We start from the raw sequence: 18,854 nt of genomic DNA, 5'->3' as shown, positions 1-18,854 counted from the left end.
TCTATGAACATCATTATCCAGTGGCAGCAAACCAACCACAGAAATCTGAAATTACATGAGAATAAAACTTGCAGAAATGCAATAAATTACCAAATGAATGAGAATTAAAACTTAATAAATCAAAATCTAGTTATTAAAGAAGGCATTCATAGGAGTAATATGACGACAAATGATGTAAATGAAAGTTGATATCAAATAATCAACCACTCAAGCAACCCTCTCTTTGATTCTCTAACTTCTTTTTTAATTTTACATTATGACTTATTTTCTTTGCAACATCCTGTATTTTGGATGAGGCAATAATGAGTCAAGTGAAAACTCTGGTTAATGATGTTTCTTTAGATAATTGTGAAATAAAGACAAATGACAAACGCAAAGAAATTCAAGGTTAAAAAGCTTTATTAAGCTGACAAATTTTATCTTGATTTGAGATAACAAATGACAGCACACTTCATCAAAAGTAAATAGATCAAACAGATTTCCACACTTTAAAATAGATGTGATAATTTACATATAACATCCATGAATTAAACTGACAACTTCCACACAAAACAAAAAGTTATAATAAAACACCAAAATATAAAATAGCTTCAAAAATTCCAATAAAAGACACAATGACTTTTATCTGAATAAAGGTGCTACTATATCAGAACCTGCATAAGGAAAAACGCTGTTTTGAGCTAAATGCTCATGCTGACATTCAACTAATGTAAATCCCAGTAGACTAATAGACATCACTTGAAATAGAGCTCTGGAATACTATATTTTATTGTCAGATTAGTTTGCATCTGATTAAAATGAAGGATCAACGCCTCGGCTAACGCTCTAACTGCTCATTACAGGTCACATTGTTCACCTGAGGTTTGTTAACCTCGCTTTCCACTGTACTGGTGCTCCTCTGTTTTGAATTGCTTTTGAAAGGATTCACCAGTTTGAGTGAAAGTGTGAACAGTGCAAATCTCTTATTCGTTGAAGAGCTGCTGGTCTGAGCGCTACGGGTGAAGATAGACGTGGTCTTGTTCTCGTGGTTGGTGCCCTCGAATAGCTTACCCATAAAGCTGAGGCCGGCCTGGCGGATGTGGGAGCTGCCGGCGAACACGTAGAGAATGGGGTTGATGGCGCTGCTGAAGAACGCCAAGCCTGTAACATATGGACGAGCTGTTTGAGCTGCGTTGATGACTGATTTGTTTTCTTGCAACAGCCCGACCACCTGGAGGAGAGAGGAAGAAAATAAATTGGGAATTATCTGTCTCAAATAATTGGAGAAATAGTTAAAATAGTCACCTCTATGATGTTAGTGATGTGATAGGGCAGCCAGAAAGCAGAAAAGGCGCAGATGATGAGCAGGATGAGGCGACTGCCTTTAGCTTTGCGCTGGAACTTGGCGCTTCGCAGGCGGCAGATGATGGCGGCGTAGCAAGTGTTGATGAGGAAGAACGGCACCAGGCAGCCCATAATGGTCTCCAACAGGCACTGGAACACCCTGTGGCCCGTTCTGCCCCAGTGATACGCCTTGCACAGCCTCAAAGTGCTGTTGTTTGGTAGCATAATATACTGAATACTGTTTAAAAAAAACACCGAAACATTTTTAAATGACATCATAGATATCATTACGACACAAATAACGTCATTATGCATTACTTTAATTAGATTTCTTAAACACTATTGAATAATTTTTGACAATCCTGACAAATAGCTAAAAGACTGTATGGAAGCTCTTTAGTGACAAATCTAGCAAGCAACTGTAAAATAAATCAAGACAAATACCAGACTCTCAAACGATACTCGACTTCTTCTTCTCTTTGATAGCTTGGAATGAATCAATCATCCTTAATCTAAAATCTGCAATTGCCCCCTTTATTTAAAAACTTCTAAAGTTTAAGTCAGGTGAAAAGTTCAAAGAAATTTCTAGTCTTACCGACGGTAGAAAGTCAACGGCACCGACAGGAGGAACGCCATCGTCCAGACGCCCAGCAGGAGAAACAACAAACTGCGCTTGGTTCTCATTCTTTGGTACAGGAAAGGCCTTGTTACGGCCAACCAGCGGTCCATGCTCATCAAGCAGATGAGGTAAATGGACACGTACATGTTCACACTGGACAGGTAGGGAATAAGCCTGCATCCAGCCGATCCGAGCTCCCAGTCATGGTTATATGCAATGTAGCGCAGGAAAATCGGGGCGCAGAGCAACACGGAAGCATCCGCCAAGGCCAGATTGAGCACAAGGAGACAGGTCACCGAGCGCTTCTTCACCCGGCATAGGATGGACCAAACCACAAACAGGTTCCCAGGGAAACCCACCATGAACACCAGGGTCAGGATGGCGATGCGGACCTTAACTGAGGTGTCGCCTACAGGGGAGGGCTGCTGGAAGGTGGTGGCGGTGTTGTTTGATGCCATCGGGAAAGCTTCTGAAGACGTTTGGCTCCAACTACACGATCTCTGAAAGGAGAAACAGCACTCAGTGCCCCAGAGGAATTTGTTGCCTCTTCTATTTGAACTGAAAATTGGGATTCAACGAAGTTCTGCAATCCAGCAATCAGAGCAGTTGTGTCAACCACCATGATGACAGAGATCTACTGGGATTCTCACGCACAACCATCTCTAGGGTTTATAGAGAGAAACGAGAAAATATCCAGTCAGAGGCAGTTCTGGGCAAAAATGCCTTGTTGATGCCAGAAAATAATTGCCAGACTGGCTTGAGGCAATTAAAAGGAAATCAAAGTATGCAGAAGAACATCTCTGAAGAGGAAACTGAGGCTACAATTCGCCCAAGCTCACCAAAATTGGGCAATACAAGATTGGGAAACCGTTGCCTGGTCTGATGATTCTTGATTTCTGCTGCGACCTCTGGATGGTAGGGTCAGAATTTGTTGTGAATGACATGAAAGCATGAATCCATCCTTCCTTGTTTCAGGATGGTGTTGGTGGTGTCATGGTGTGGGGAATATTTTTCTTGGCACACTTTGGACCCATTGGTGCCAATTGAGGTATGTTGCAACGCCACAGCTACCTGTGTTACTGTTCATCCCTTTACAACCAGTGTACCCAGTGTATCTCAATCCATTAAAGCACCTTTGGGATGGGGTGGAATGGGAGATTCTGTGAAACTGTGTGATGCTATCATGTCAAGATGGACCAAACTCTCTGCGGAATGTTTCCAGTACCTCATTGAATCTATACCACGAAAGACTGAGGTAGTTCTGAAGACAAATACGATTCCAACCCGGTACTACCAAGGTGTACCTATTAAAAAGGACCAATGAGTGTATAATATGTAAATATGTTGAGATGTTCTCAACATTGTCTACTTGCTTATTTATATCAGTTGTTATGCTGTTTTTAAAATTAATGTTAGGTTTTGCTAGAATATAATAAACCTGACAAAAAAAGCTCAAATACTGACCTTCAAATGTTGATCTCTTCTATAAAGTTTCAGTATAAAAAAGTACCAGCTGTCCTCTGTTGTACCTTACAACTTAATCTTCTTGTTAGTCTTAGACTTCCTGCTCTGATTTGACTTTAAGTTGAGAGAAAACCTTTAAAAAAACATGTTTTGAGTAAAAGGGGGCATGTGAAGGGAAATCTAGGACAACAGGAAGCCATCTAGAGTTTACTGGTTTTCATTGGGCTGTTCTTCCTCCTCTTTACATTATTCAAATGCAACAAAGGACAATAACACTATGTGAGGTGGAATGCATCTGAAAGAATTTGCGGAGAAACTGTTGCTTTGCGCTCTTGCGAAATAAAGTGGTAGTAAAACCTACAACAATACGTGTTAGTTCTTCAAATTCTTATGAAATACTTAACAAGCCTTGTTTTACTAAAGCGTGTAATGATGCTAGAGCTGATTACTTTAAATGTAAGAATAGATGTAAAAAGTTGAAATTATTCTAGGCCCAGGTTAAACTGTATAATCTGTCTAAGAGTTATAAGCGTCTCTTATGGAATTCTCGAAAAATAAATCAAAAGTTATCGGCACAGGTGTGGAGATGAGGCACAGGTGTGGAGATGAGGCCACACCCACAGGCTTGGCCCCGCCTCCTGTCACACTCCAACAGGGCAAGACAAACAGAACGATAACATATTGTAGGTGTCAAGAGGTCTCAACGGAACATTCCTATAACAAACGGAATCTAAATGAACCCTAACTTTCCTAAGGAAAAATACAAGTGAATGAATGAATGAATGAATGAATGAATGAATGACATGTCGACCACAATTTACACTCAACATTGCTGACATCTGCTATCTGTGCTTCCTGTCAAACTATCCTTTTCTGTCGTAAATTTACGACGTTCACAGGAACTGCGAGGGTGGCTCTGAGCCCTAATGGAGAGAAACCACATAAAATGTAGTAAGAAGGCCGTTTCATTTCAGTGTTGTGAAATAAAAAATGAAATCGAGCGATTGGCGAAAGAACGTAAAGGAAGATGGACTAAAGCAACGTGTGTTTTGTAATGTTCTGTTGAAACTGTGTAACTACATACATCTGAGAGATGGCTGCATCTTGTTCTTCCATGGACATCGTGTGACAAATGCACATCGGAAGACATTCAATGTTAAAAAGCTTTATTAAGGTGACAAATTTTATCTTAATTTTTGATCACACATGACAGCGCACTTTATCCAAAAAAAATTGATCAGAAATATTTCCACTCTTAAAATAGACATGATAATTTATATACATATCCAGGAAATTAATGTACAAATGTTTAATGAATGATCAAATAAATTCTTCCGCACAAAATAAAAAATATTTAAAAAATGCACCATAAAAAAACCATCAAAAGCTCCGAAAATTCATATGAAAGACACAATGATCATTTTACCTGACGGAAAGATCTATATTAGAATATCAGAGTCTCCATAAGGAAGAACGCTATTTTACGCTAAACGCTCATGCTAACGTTCAAATAATGTAAATTCCAGAAGTAATTGAGAGGTTTTTACTTTGTTAGGCTGCATTCTCTTCTCCCAGCCTCTCATACATAATATTTTACACATCATGTCAAGATAACTCAGCAAAAATCAGACTGCGTGAACAGTTTGCTGTTTGTTGTACCTTCTTACCTACCAATAAATCGCACCTTGAATTTCTATATTCAGGTTTCACCATAAGCATGGGTTGCAGAGAACTCTCATTTTCCTCTATTGCAGAAGAAATGAAATAGATGCAGATAAAAATAATTCTCCAAAGACTTTCAGTGAACAGGAAACAACTTATCTTCTCGCCGTTTCCACGCGATTGTAGCATGAATTAGCTCCTCAGCTAAATGAAGGGTCTGTGAACAGTACAATGGTTTTTCCGTCTAATAGAAGTCACTTGAAAAAGAGCTGAAGAATACTATATTTTATTGTCAGATCAGTTTGCGTCTGATTAAAATGAAGAGTCAACGTTCTACTCTAACTGGTCATTAAAGGTCACATCGTTCAGCTGAGGTTCATTGGCTTCGCTTTCCGCCGCGCTGGTGCTCCTCTGCTTCGTGTTCCTTTTGAACGGATTCACCAGTTTGAGTGACAGCGTGGACAGGGCAGTCCTCTCATTGGGCGAAGAGCTGCTGGTTCGACCGCTACGGGTGAAGGTAGACGTGGTTCTGCTCTCGGAGTTGGTGCCCTCGAACAGCTTACCCATGAAGCTGAGGCCGGCCTGGCGGATGTGGGAGCTGCCGGCGAACACGTAGAGAATGGGGTTGATGGCGCTGCTGAAGAACGCGAAGGCTGTGACGTTTGGACGGGCTGTTTCGGCCGCGCTGATGACCGATTTGTTCTCTTGCAACTGCCCGACCACCTGGAGGAGAGAGAGAGCAAATAAATTGGAATTAGAGAAATAGTCAAAATATCCAAAACTGACAGGGCATCCACGGATTTCCTGACCGATTTGGTCTGGTTTTATACTGTATATACACTGTAATAGATTCTGTCATGTCGGTAGATGAATCACAAATCACCTCTATGAGATTAACGATGTGATAGGGCAGCCAGAAAACGGCAAAGGCGCAAATGATGAGCAGGATGAGGCGACTGCCTTTAGCTTTGCGCTGGAACTTGGCGCTTCGCAGGCGGCAGATGATGGCGGTGTAACAAGTGTTGATGAGGAAGAACGGCACCAGGCAGCCCATAATGGTCTCAAAGATGTACTGGAAGACCTTGTGGCCCACGCTGCCCCAGTGGTACGGATTGCACAGCCTCAAAGTGCTGTTGTTTGGTAGCCTTATGTACCGAACACTGTCAAAGAAAAAGAGACATTTTTAATGACATCATAGATATCATCATGACACAAATCATTGTGTTTTAATTCACTTTGTTCAACACTATGGAAGCATTTTTTGACAATCCTGAGAAAGAGTTAAAAGACTGTATGGAAAACAAGTCTATCAAGCAACGTGACAAGTCTATCAAGTGACAAGTCTATCAGTGACAAGTCTATCAAGTCTACCACAAGTCTAAGTGGCAAGTCTATCAAGCAACTGTAACAAATACAAGAATCTCAAAAATTGCTGAACTTTTTCTTCTTTTTGATGATGGATGAACCCATCATTAATATTAGTTAGTCTTACCTACGATAGAAAGGCATCGGCACCGACAGGAGGAACGCCATCGTCCAGACACCCAACAGGAGAAACAACAAACTGCGCTTGGTTCTCATTCTCTGAGACAGGAAAGGCCTTGTTACGGCCAACCAGCGGTCCATGCTCATCAAGCAGATGAGGTAAATGGACACGTACATGTTCACACTGGATAGGTAGTGAACGAGCTTGCATCCAGCCGATCCGAGCTCCCAGTCATGGTTATATGCAATGTAGCGCAGGAAAATCGGAGCGCTGAGCAACACGGAAGCATCCGCCAAGGCCAGATTGAGCACCAGGAGACAGGTCACCGAGCGCTTCTTCACCCGGCATAGGATGGACCAAACCACAAACAGGTTCCCAGGGAAACCCAGTATGAACGCCAGGGTCAGGATGGCGATGCCGAGCTTAACTGAGGCGTTTGCCGAAAAGGAGGCAGGGGAGGGTTGCTGGAAGGTGGTGGTGGTGTTGTTTGATGCCATCAGGAAAGCTTCTGAAGAACAACACGACCTCTGAAAGGAGAAACAGTCAATTGCTATAGGTTATCTTTGTGAAAATTATTATTATTTATATTTTCCATTTGTTTCCTATTCTATTTGAACTGCAAATCGGGAAATAACGAAGTTCAGGATGTGGTGAAAGAATCCAGCAATCAGAGCAGTTGTGTTGATCGCCGTGACAACAGAGGAGCAGAAAAGAGATGTTTGCCAAATTATATTGAACGCTCATCTTTAACCTCATTTCACATAAATCACAAAAAAAAACACATTTAAAACTCGCAAATTATATTGAGATGTTTTCAACATTGTCATTTGTGATGCTGTTTTTAAAGTTAATGTTAAAGTTTTGCTATTAGAATAAACCAGAATTTTAAAAAAGCTCAAATACTGACCTTCAAATGTTGATCTCTTCTTTAAAGTTTGTTCAGTATAAAAAAAATGTACCAGCCCTTTTCTATTGTACTTCACACCTTGATCTACTTCTAACTAACTCCCAGACTTCCCGCTCTGACTTGACTACGAGTTGAGACAACCTCTTAAAAAAAACATATATTGAGTAAGAGGGGTCATGTGAGGGGAAATCTAAGACTACAGGAAGTCATGTTGAGTTTACTGGTTTCCATTGGGCTGTTCGTCCTCCTGCTTATCATATTCTGCGTATGCAAAATAGGACAGGAGCACTGTGTGACGTGGAATGTACCTGTATGAATTCACGGAGCAGCTTTTGCTCCGTAGCCTTGCAAAATAAAGTGGTAGTAAAACGTCTATACTTTGCGGAGCGGTTTCGTATTACGAAATATCTGTAAATGAGCTGTCAGAGAACAATACGGCCGTCTGAAACATAACCTGTTGCGAAACTTCAATGTATGACAAGAGACCCCCCTTGGTGTAAAAGTGTGGAGATGAATATTGCAAGGAAGTATTTGAATCTTGTTGATACATGAAGACGAAACCTCTTGCAAGAGAAAGTTTTTTTGGTTTTTTTCCCCCAGTATTTAGCTTTTTCTGTTTTCCTTGACTTGATATTTGAGGTTAAGAAAAGCATCACAAAAAAAAATCAGGGAAAGTCGTGTTCTCGGGAAATATTAATTCACATCTTTTTTTTTTTTTAAAATTGATTCCAGCTAAATGTTGCTCATACTAAAAACGAGAACACATTTCCTCATAATAAATTTTAGTAAATTTAAGATCGAGTGTTTTTATTCAGTATTTATTCATTACGTAATGCTTGAGCAGTGGATGGATGCTGCAGTCAAGCACCAGCCAACCCCTCCACAAACCAGAGACTTCCTCAAAGTCTTGTTGGTTCTTTCTTTGAAACAGTTTATTGCACAATCTTTTCAAAGTCCTTGTATTCCTTCCACCTTCAAAAACATGCAATTTCAGTGAATTAATAACGGCAAATTGCCCGTAGGTGTGAGTGTTTGCGTGAGTGGTTGTTTGTCTGTGGCCCTGCGATGCGCTGGCAATGCATCTGGGGTGTACCCTGCCTCTCAGTCACCTGGGATAGGCTCCAGCAGACAAGCAGCTGTAGACAAGACAATTCCAGTCATCTTGTCTAAAAGAAAATGCATGGATGGATGTACAATTATAATTTAAAACAAAATATTTCTCATCTAATTTCAACTTTACTCTCATTAAAAAAAAAAAAAATTTCTTAATTCAGAATTTCCTCAGAATATTACAACTTAAATGTCATGTATTTCAACTTTTTTTTCCAGGATCCTCACAGTATTCACTGTTCCACTTTATTTTTTTTATTTTTTTGTGCTCTATCAAACATTGTTTTAAAAATATTGTATGAAACAAATGGCACAGAAAAGTGTTGCACAAACGTTTTGACTGTTAACAGCTGTATTTAATGTACAGTAAACATGAGGCATCACCTCTCTATGAGGAACACATCTTGAATTAGACAGTTGTATAGAGGTTGGGGGGTGACAACGATCTGGTTTTCTTCTTAAATTGTTTAGAGCAGAATGTGTCAAACAAAACAAAGTTCTCTTAGGTTGTGTCAAGTTCCAGGCTGTTACTGGATAAACATGTTGACTTGCATCCCTTTTCAAAGTCTGTAACATTCTCATATGGAGAAACGTTCGAGTTATGCATCGGATGGTCAATCCACAGTTTTTATTCCAGATGGTAGATGTGTATTTGTCTGGATGCAGACGTGAAGAACGAGCGTTTTGCTTTTCCTTCCCAGAGGACCGACACCAGCTTCGTGTCTCACATCTTCTTTGAACATAAAGCTCAGCATGGAAATAAAGAACGTATCTGGATCTTTATCCGTTTAACGTGACGGCATCTTTGTCTTTCTCTTTATCGCGACTGTTCTGGCTGTTTTGTCGGCTCTTTCTGTTGACCAAATCCAGCCCTGTGCCTTCGAACAGACGGGCCATGAAGGCCAGACCCTCTCGCCTGATGTAGGACTTTCCTGCGAAGAAGTAAAGCACCGGGTTGGCGCAGCTGCTCATGAAGGCGATGGAGGAGGTGACCGCTCGACTCTTGTACCAAATTTTATTCAGCCTGGCGGCGAGAGGTGAACAAAACACACTGATTACTTAACATCTCATATAATGCAAAGCATTTAAAAGGCAATGAACCAATTTTAAAGAGGAGGTGATTAGCAAATTTCCCAAAATTCTACAAAATGCATGATGAAGTGATCAAAGGTACCATTTATCTCATATTTACAGACAATTTCAAATTCAAATTGGCTCAAATTGTGGAATAATGTCTCAACATGTGGCATGCTGGGTAACAGTCCCATGTTTTTCTCTTAAGCTGCTAAACAGTGACTTGAAAGTGGTTGAAATAAAAATTGCATGCTTAACTTTCCACCAACACTTACAATTCTTTTGCTGGACCTTCTGAATATAAAGCCGATGTAACCTGGGAACAAGTTGAGATATTTTGGTTAATTACAGGGAAATGCGTAATGATTGTTTTCAGATATGCATGGTAAATACACTGGCGTTACTTCACATAACAGGATGTGTGACATACTTGCACCATGTTGATGATGTGGTAAGGCAGCCAGAAGAGGCAGAACGTCAACACGATGGCCAAGATGAGCTTCTCGCTACGGACGCGACGGCCGAACCTGGTCTTTCGGATGCGCTTTAAAATGCATATGTAGCTGAAGACGATGACCCCATAGGGGATTAAAAAACCAAGCAGGAGCTCCAGCATGTACTGAGCGACCACCTGCACAAGAGAGGAGAGAAAAAAGCAAAAGATTCTCCCATCTGAATGACAAGGACAGCATCTCAAGACATCAGATCTAAGATCCAAGGTTCTGGATTCAAATCAAAATCTCAAGGAGTTGGGTTTTAACCTTGAACCATAGGTCAGGATTCAAACCCAGAACCTTAGGTTTGCATTCAATCATTTGAATCTAGATCCTTAGATCTGAATTAAAACCCCGAACTTCCTCGTTGTTTATTTTGTTGCTCATTCAGATCAGAATCCAAAACTAAATTACTCAAATCTTATTATTAAAGGTCATCCACCCTCCACAATCTGGGTCCTGCCCCGAGTTTCTTCCTCAATGGAGGAGTTTTTTGCTGTCGCTTATGCTTGCTCTGGGGGTCCTAGAATCCAAAACTAAATTATTCAAATCTTAATATTTAAGGTCATCCGCCGTCCACAATCAGGGTCCTGCCCCAAGTTTCTTCCTCAATGGAGGAAGAGTTTTTCCCCACCACTGCCACTTATGTTTGCTCTGGAGGGTTCTGTTGGTTTTCTCTCTCTGTGAAAGTAATTTTAAATATCTGCTGATGTGATTAAGCGCTATACAAATAAAAGCTGATAGATTGAGTTCATTGAACTCTTCGTTCACCTAACGATCAAAGACGACTGAGCTGCCGTGGGTGTTGATTGATCATGTGAAGATATAACGTTGACTCGCTCACCTGACTGTCTTCATCGTGGAATGAATTGCACACCAACGTATTTCCTTTCTTCTTCACCTTCCTGAAGATCATCGCAGGAATGGAGGCGATCATCACCAGCACCCACACCACCAACAGGATCCGCAACACCGTCTTGCGGCCGGTGTAGCGATGGGTGAGCTGGGGCCACAGCACCGCTAGCATCCTGTAGACGCTCATGAGCATGATGAGATGGATGGAGGCGTACATGTTGAGCAGGCACAGGTAGAAGAGGATCTTGCACATCACCTTCCCAAAAACCCACTTCTTTAGAACCAGGTAGACGATAAAAAAAGGGGTGAGCGCCATCAGGGAACCGTCAGCAATGGCCAGGTTGAGGATGAGGAGGGTAGTGATGGACTGTTTTCGTGCACGGGCCAGGATGCTCCAGATGATGAAGAGGTTTCCGGGGAAACCGAGGAGAAAGACACAGCTCAGGATGAGGGCGGCGATGGAAGTGACAGCCGGGCCATCCAAAATACTCTCATTTCCTGCACTGACGGTTACGTTACCCTGGGACATCCTGTCACCTAGCAACGAGACGAGATCGGATACTGGGTGTCATTAAAGTTTGCAATTGAAAGCAACCATCGTATAAAAGCTAAAATAAATATGTCAAATTGCTTAAAATGATTCAGAATTTATGACGCCAAGGTTTCATTTCACTTTCTATGCTCTTGCGGGCCAAATCAAATGATGTGGTGGGCCACATTTGGCCCCCGGGCCTTGAGTTTGACACATGTGCTGTAGAGACATCCTGAACAATAAAAACTGGCAGTCCATGTTTTATGTGCAACAGTTCTAATTTTGACCACATAAGCATGAGTTGCTGCTTAAGAGTAAGTGTAACAGGTCGTAACGGGAACGTCTAATTCCTGAAGGACGAGATCAGACACGAGTGGGGAGCAACAGTCGCTCTGGTTGTTCCACAACAGAGTCTTGATCCATAGATTGTTCCTTTCTGCAATTATTTGTGGTAGCGTTCCATTGCAAAATCAATTCTGAGTGCTTAAAATAAGTTTAAAAAGTGCATATTATAAATATAATTGAAAGGAAAAGGTGTCTAATTTAATGTAGGACAATGTTAAATCACACATATTTACAAAGGTGTGTGTACTCTACCTAAACTAATGTTATTCTTGTCATTGTTAAATGCTTTAAAAAGGTGACATGCCATCACTTGTTCAGAATATCTTGACGATTACTTTCACAACACACCCTTTGGTGTTGATGCTCCGGCCGTGCTGTGCCAACCATCATGTGCATTTGACCACATATTTATTGTAAACATATAGTTTGTTATCTCCTAGCAACTGGTTGCAGTCAGAGATGATGACAGTGTGAGTCGATGTGGACTTTAACAAGACTTTAATATTCAACTTGTTTTCATCTGAGGGGTAGGAGTGTAATAACTGTCTCCTACTTTAAAAAAAATTAGGTTTAAATGTAAAATACATAGAAAATGAATCATTGTGTTATTGATTATATTCAATTTAACATTAAAATTGGCACGCCTTTTGTCTTTTTTAGATTTAGATTTGAAGTAAAAGGTCTATTTATTAATGGACTTATTTTAAATAAAGAATAAATGTGCTTCAGAATGAATATAAGACATAACAGGTAATTGAAACAGTTAATGCACCTTTGTCAAAGATGTGTTTTAAATAATGCTTCTGCAATAAAAGTTAAAAAGACATGAAAATCTAATAAAGTTTTGTTGTTCCGTAGAGCGTGTTCAACCTTTTATGCTGATGGTTTTAGATATAAAACTTTAAGGAGTTTTAAAAAAAAAAAAAAATTATTATTATTTATCGTTGAAAGAAAAGAAGAAAGTTTCCGAGAAAATAAAATGTGACCACATGGCTCAGTGTTTACCAAAAGCCGGTCAAACCACACTGACGCTGGCATCGAACAGCAGCTGCCGGTCAATCTGTGTCACATTGTGCAACAATGTGACCATATATTGACAAAAAAGCAGCCAATTGCATCGTCAGGTTGTGTGTGTGTTTTGTGTTTCCGTTCTTTTTGGTGGTGGAAGTGGGTTTTTTTGTCTCTGAAGTGTTTGTTTTACTTTGAACTTTTATTTACTTTTCCGCAAAACAGCTTCTTGTAACGCTAGAAACCGTGAAAAAAGAAAAGAGAAAAAGAAAATCACGGACCATAAAACCTGTTTGACTCAAAAAAAGGTGTGTGTGTGTGTGTGTGTGTCTGTTTGTGGTGTGACTCACTCACAGAGTCACTGAAACACTCCTGCTCTACATAGAGAGAAAAATGTTTCAGACTCTGTTTAACACATAGAATGAGAACAAAATTAAAAATTCTGAAAATTATGTGTGGAGAAATCCTTGAATATTCTCAATAAGGTAAAGATAATTGACAGGTTCTTGGTTTCTCCTCCTAGAGGAGCGGCGACTGTGGGATTTCTTTACGGCGGTTTAAAAAGAAGACATGAAAATGAGAGACTCACCCAGTCATCAGCAAATCCGACTTGAAGGACGACGACAGCCAGAGCTGCAAAAAAGGAATGTAAATGTTATATTATCTCCTTTTTCCTTTCCCTTCTTTCTTTCTCTCTTCTATCTTTCTTTCTTTCTTTCCTTATCCTCTTCGTGTCCCCCCACCCACTCTCTTGTGCTGTCATTCTCCATCCATTGGTCATGCTTGCTGTAACATGCAGTGTGTGTGAGAGGGAAAGGTGTGTCTTTATTACCGAGCCTCTGCCCTGGACGTCTGCAAACATCGTCACACGTCAACTGAGGAATTCCATCTGTGCCGTTTGTTTCCCCGAAGTAGACAAAGATTTTTCCTCGATGTTTTGTTACTGTGCAAATTGCTGCTCTTTTTTTCCAAAAAAAGTATGTTTATTTATTCATGAAACAATAAAAATGTGGTTTTTATCACAGTTCATGTCTCTTAATACTCTTGACCTGGACTGCCATGATTCATTAGAATCGCTTTTTCTCATTCTTGTGCTATTTCTAAGAAATCCAACTGGATAGTAAGAAAAACTAAATTTGTTTCATTTCAAAATCCAAAAGCTGACTGCAGTTTAATTTTTAAATCCTACTCATGCTGATGAGCTGGATCCAAGAAAAAACTACTAGTTATGACATCATAGAAAAATATAATTGCACGCCTCATCCAGTGTTTATTAATCACTCTTTCAAACTAATATGTTAGCATAAATGCAACTTTTTAGAGTGGTTTTATATGTTAATTTAATGGGAAAACTAAATGTTAGTCATATTTAAATGTTTGATTGACAAGTTCACTGGACTTTTTGTCCTAGAAATACACTAAATAGTTCCAGTCATTTATTTTAATCCGTTTATTTCTAGATTTATTGTAAAAATGAGAAAAAAAAGTAAATAATTTTATTATGTTGAGAGGATTGCATGAAAAATACTTTATACTAAATTCAGATGCATTCCTAAATTGCAGTTTTTAATGATTTTTTTAACTGTTTTTTTTTTTTAATTTGACATTTTTTTATTCTGAAAATTGTCATTTCTGTAATTGTGCAGAGGAAACAAGTTCCTGCTTGCCACACATTGACTCCAGGACTCATCACTGCCCTATAGAATACGGATAATCCCTGTAAAACCAGTCCGGCCACCCAGAGGTTCCCACCAGTCAGGAGGATATAGGTTCACTTTGACATCACAGATGCAGCTTGAACGGGCTTGACCTCTCACCTCTGAGGAAGGCCTGCTATGTGGCGCCCCCTGTCGATCATAGTTTGCAAGAGCAGCAATGAATGACTCAAGCTGTGATCAGTCAGGAAGGAAAGGAACTATTACTGTAATAACACAAATAATTATTTTTTTTTTAAAAGGTGTGCTTTTAATTTTTAACAACAGACAATAGTTGAATAATAAAAGGAGTCAGAGGTAAAAAGAAATTTTAATTTTTAATTATTAATAAGGAATCCTTATAGGATGATTGGTTTTAGGAAAACTGTTCGTTCTCTGCATGCTGTCTGGTTTTAGTCTTACTTTTGAGTTAAAAACTTCAGTAAAACTTGAATTTGGGATGTCTGTGATCTCCTGAATGATAAAAGTATTTGAGGCAACTGGTGCTCACTGCTCACCACAACATGATAGAATAAAAGGAACATTAATCCCCCATTTTATTTCCTTTATTTGCCCAAATTACATTCATTCAAACATTTCAAGTTGTGTAATCAATGCAAACTGACAATAAAAAGAGTTTTTTCCCCCCAAAAAAACATTTCAAATAAAAGCTTTAAAAAAACATTGAACAACTTATTATGTCTGAGACAGTGAATACATTCAAACAGTGAATACATGAACATCTCCTCTGCTGGTCCAGTGTATTGTTTTTTTGTTTTTGTTTCCACCATCAGGGAAATTTTCACATCTATTCTTTTCTTTTTTTTCTACAACTAATTATTAAAGAAAATAATTGTGTATTTACTTTTATCAGAAATGCAACACACTTCTTCTTTATTTCCCCTCAGTGTGTCTCCCTCCTTCATCCTCTGCAGACTCATCCGCTGATGAACACCAACCTGGCGGTGTAAGCCAGGTCAGCCAGGTACAACAGGAAGTTGAGGACGGTGAGAACCGCCACGGCGATCAGTTTGGACGAATTGCTTCTCCCGTGCGAGTAACGCTTATCAAACTGAAACACGGGCCACAAAATAGCAGCAGTCAAGTACATGATGACCGCCAGGAGGCCGTAACCTGACAGGAATTTGGAGAAAGGGATGGGGAGGAAGCCGGTGCACTCGCCCACGCACAGCACCACCACCGCCATGGAGAGGATGAAGCAGATGCAGTAAACCGCCATGCACCACTCCAGCGCCGGGTGTTGGTTATACGACACCGGATCGCTCACCAGGATGAAGATGATGCACGCCACGAAGGTCTGGCACACCTTCAGCAGGCCCGGAGCGGTCGCCATGTAGCCCGCCACCTCTCCAGGCCTGGCTTTAGACAGGCTGACCTCCACGATGTACGCGATCGACGCCAAGCAGGAGAAAACGGTGGCGGCGATGAGATGGCTGCGAACCTCGTCCCTCAAATACTGATCCTTGAGGAAAAACAGCGGGAAGATCACAGACGCCGAGAGGCAGAGGAGGGCGGCGTAGCAGGCGATGGTGATGGGGAAGTTGGACCAGGACACCGGGGCTCGGGCCTGCAGGTTGAACTGCTCCACCAGTAGCACCAGTAAGGTGCAGGCGAAGCTGAACGCCCAGCAGAAGATGCACCAGTCCGCCATTCCTCCGTGGCGCAGGTCGCCTCCGTGCACCGCCACGCTGAACGCCACGCAGGTGAAGAGCAGGGCGGCCAGGCGCACCCACAGCAGCTGGGAGGTGGGGAACACGAAGATCGGCATGATGGGAAATCGCTCAGATCCGGATTGGAATGCGACTTCTGTGGTCCGATGAGGGTTAGTTAGGGGTTTAAACACAGAGGGGCAGACCTTTACCGCTCTCTGCAAAAGTTTGTCTCATAGTCTGCAGGAAGAGAAAATGGAGTTGATAAGTTCATTCTTTTTTTTAATGCGCAAGAAAAAAAACATTGCTAATAATATGAATTGATTAGAAAACAAAAAAACTAAATGGGAATCCCCTGGAAGTCATTTTAGGTCATGCAACAGGAAGTAGAGGGTCAGCACACGACGGCAATGGTTATAAATAAGAGACGGAAGTTGGACACTTAAATAAATCAAAAACGCTGACCGGCTGTCTGATCATATTTATTTTCTATGATAAAAGCCAAACGGGTTATCTCTACAGTGATGTTTTGATATCAACGCTGGTGCATGGACGTGAAGGCTGCACCATCTTTCTCCAGCCCTCAAGGCTGAACTATTTTTAAAATGCATGTTTATCTTTAGTATTTCTGCCAGTCGCACCACGGTCTGCTGGAAAAGTGAGACTTCTGGCACTTCCTGTGAAAATTCTTCATAGAAAAAAAACTTCCAATGTGCAGGAAAGAGGGAAGAAATTTCTCCTGCAGGGTGGAGGTGGTAACAATTATGTTGGCTTTAGCAGCGCTAGACACAGCGAATGTGATCAAAAGTTCCAGTTGTTGCACTTTAATTTCCATGTCTGGTGTTTGACAAAGTAAAACATGCCCCCATTGTGACTTGTTCCTGCAGCTCCAGCCTGGAAGCTGCTAATTGCATTTGTCTTTCAGCCATTAACTCCAAACACACACTTCCTGCTCTGAGTCATGACACTCTTATACAGGAAGCAGATCGGACCAGCCGGTGCACGTCTCCAGGAACCTGCATTAGCAACGACAGACCACGTGAGCACTTAATCACTCTTGTCAGATATGAAGATCATCTATCAGGGAGATAAAGAAATAAGAAACTTTTCACATCATGTGTGATTTTTTTATTGCTAAAATAAACTGTTTTGATCTCTGTTGAAATCTGTGGGTTCCAACATTCTAGTCAGGACTGTCAGTTTCTCTGCTGAGAGAGATGTCAGTTAATGTCTGAGCTGAAAGTGAAAAGCCAGTCTGAGGTGGCATTTACAGCAGATGTGGTTGTGGTGTGTGTGTGTGTGTGTGCGTGTGTGTGTGCGTGTGTGTGTGTATGTGTGTGTGTGTGTGTGTGTGTAACCTCTTATCCACTTTGCTGGCAGGCCACCAACTTGTGGTTTGAATTTATTTTTTTCTTTTATTGGTTTGGAAGTGCATCTACAAGTAGGTTCTTTGTGTAAACTGTGCTGATTCCAGCTGATCACTCCTATTTGTACCTTAAATGTTATTTAAATATTCATTTACGCAGAGGAAGAAGAAGAAAAAAAAAAGCTTCTACTAATCTTAGCACATCCTGTCTGCAGGCAGGCGCGACAGCACTGGAATGAAACCAAATATGTGTTTTTAAAAAATCAAATTGATCACACAGATCCATTAAAAATGGTGTAAAAAGTTGGTTATCGTGACGTTTTTTGTCGTCCCAAATAGCGGACATACCGCGCCCAACCCCTGCGCCACTGGGTTCTTTCTCACCGTTCCAAAAATAGATCGTGATAAAACGCCAGGCTGCAAACTTCTACACAACCTCTACGGATACCGGATACAAGGCAAATAGATTGATCCTACCGATTTCCCAAGTTTTTGGTGTCCTTCGCGTTTTTTTTGTCCTAAAGTTCCAGGAACTCCGTGCGTAACTTGGAGGCGCATCCCCTGTCTCTCATCCACCAACACCTCACAGCAGAGACTACCACCCGCCCCACACACACCATATTTGGAGAAATGCTGAAACCCACTCCAGGGCTCTATAAGGGCAACGCAATTCCTGTGATTCATATTCATATTGCGTCAGTGAAAGAATAAACTTAAAATAAAACGGAAATACGCGCGCATCTGCGTCGAATTCTAGTACTGTAAATGTTTAATACTGGCTACCGGAAATAATCCGATTGTAAGAGATGAACATATTTATTTAGTTTTTGTGTATATTTATTTATTTACACTCGTTTTACCGACAGCTGGGCGGAAGCTGCCTCCATAGGAAAAGTATTTCACAATAACTAGGAGAGTAATACAGGAGTGACTGCACTTTTTTGTAGAATAAAAGCAATATTTTCCCTTCATGCAATGCAGGGAGTTGCAGTAAACATCGACTGCATCCAATTTATGTCCATTAAATGCGTTTTACATCATGCACAAATATCTTCTAAGTAATAATAATGATTCAGTGTCCCGTTTAACGTTGATAAAATAAATTTGAGGCAAACTGCAGGACTTTTTTTTTCAGTTTAATCATAAGAAATTTAAAAAAAAATGCATCAACATCAGAAATAAAAACCCAAATTGAAATTCAGTTTATTCTGTCAGATCAGACAGAAAAGTGGAATGTAACTAGGA

The 18,854-nt window shown here is 40.7% G+C and overlaps 4 protein-coding genes across 4 annotated transcripts; all 4 read right to left on the bottom strand.

Annotated features, from left to right (window-relative positions):
• Positions 1-817: 817 nt before the first annotated feature.
• On the bottom strand, positions 818-2,400 carry LOC137590955 (leukotriene B4 receptor 1-like). The gene is made up of 3 exons (XM_068308819.1): positions 1,919-2,400; positions 1,285-1,561; positions 818-1,210 (listed from the first exon to the last, which is right to left on the bottom strand). Exons 1-3 carry the CDS (start codon positions 2,398-2,400, stop codon positions 818-820), a joined length of 1,152 nt encoding a protein of 383 aa, XP_068164920.1.
• Positions 2,401-4,555: 2,155 nt separating this feature from the next.
• On the bottom strand, positions 4,556-7,579 carry ltb4r (leukotriene B4 receptor). The gene is made up of 4 exons (XM_068308180.1): positions 7,462-7,579; positions 6,561-7,081; positions 5,952-6,228; positions 4,556-5,791 (listed from the first exon to the last, which is right to left on the bottom strand). Exons 2-4 carry the CDS (start codon positions 7,049-7,051, stop codon positions 5,402-5,404), a joined length of 1,158 nt encoding a protein of 385 aa, XP_068164281.1. The 5' UTR covers positions 7,052-7,081; positions 7,462-7,579; the 3' UTR covers positions 4,556-5,401.
• Positions 7,580-9,215: 1,636 nt separating this feature from the next.
• LOC137590624 (leukotriene B4 receptor 1-like) lies at positions 9,216-13,725 on the bottom strand. The gene is made up of 5 exons (XM_068308309.1): positions 13,469-13,725; positions 10,984-11,531; positions 10,076-10,276; positions 9,921-9,961; positions 9,216-9,595 (listed from the first exon to the last, which is right to left on the bottom strand). The coding sequence occupies exons 2-5, from the start codon at positions 11,521-11,523 to the stop codon at positions 9,352-9,354; spliced, it is 1,026 nt and encodes a 341-aa protein (XP_068164410.1). The 5' UTR covers positions 11,524-11,531; positions 13,469-13,725; the 3' UTR covers positions 9,216-9,351.
• Positions 13,726-15,112: 1,387 nt separating this feature from the next.
• On the bottom strand, positions 15,113-18,241 carry LOC137590431 (myeloid-associated differentiation marker homolog). Its single transcript, XM_068308049.1, has 2 exons — positions 18,087-18,241; positions 15,113-16,483 (listed from the first exon to the last, which is right to left on the bottom strand). The coding sequence occupies exon 2, from the start codon at positions 16,360-16,362 to the stop codon at positions 15,511-15,513; it is 852 nt and encodes a 283-aa protein (XP_068164150.1). The 5' UTR covers positions 16,363-16,483; positions 18,087-18,241; the 3' UTR covers positions 15,113-15,510.
• Between the last annotated feature and the right edge of the window lie 613 nt (positions 18,242-18,854).

Source organism: Antennarius striatus, chromosome 23 (genome assembly GCF_040054535.1).
Source record: "Antennarius striatus isolate MH-2024 chromosome 23, ASM4005453v1, whole genome shotgun sequence".
In the NCBI taxonomy this organism is placed as follows: Eukaryota; Metazoa; Chordata; class Actinopteri; order Lophiiformes; family Antennariidae; genus Antennarius; species Antennarius striatus.
The sequence above is the reverse complement of the archived record's forward strand: the minus strand, read 5'-3'. Positions and strand labels throughout refer to the sequence as shown.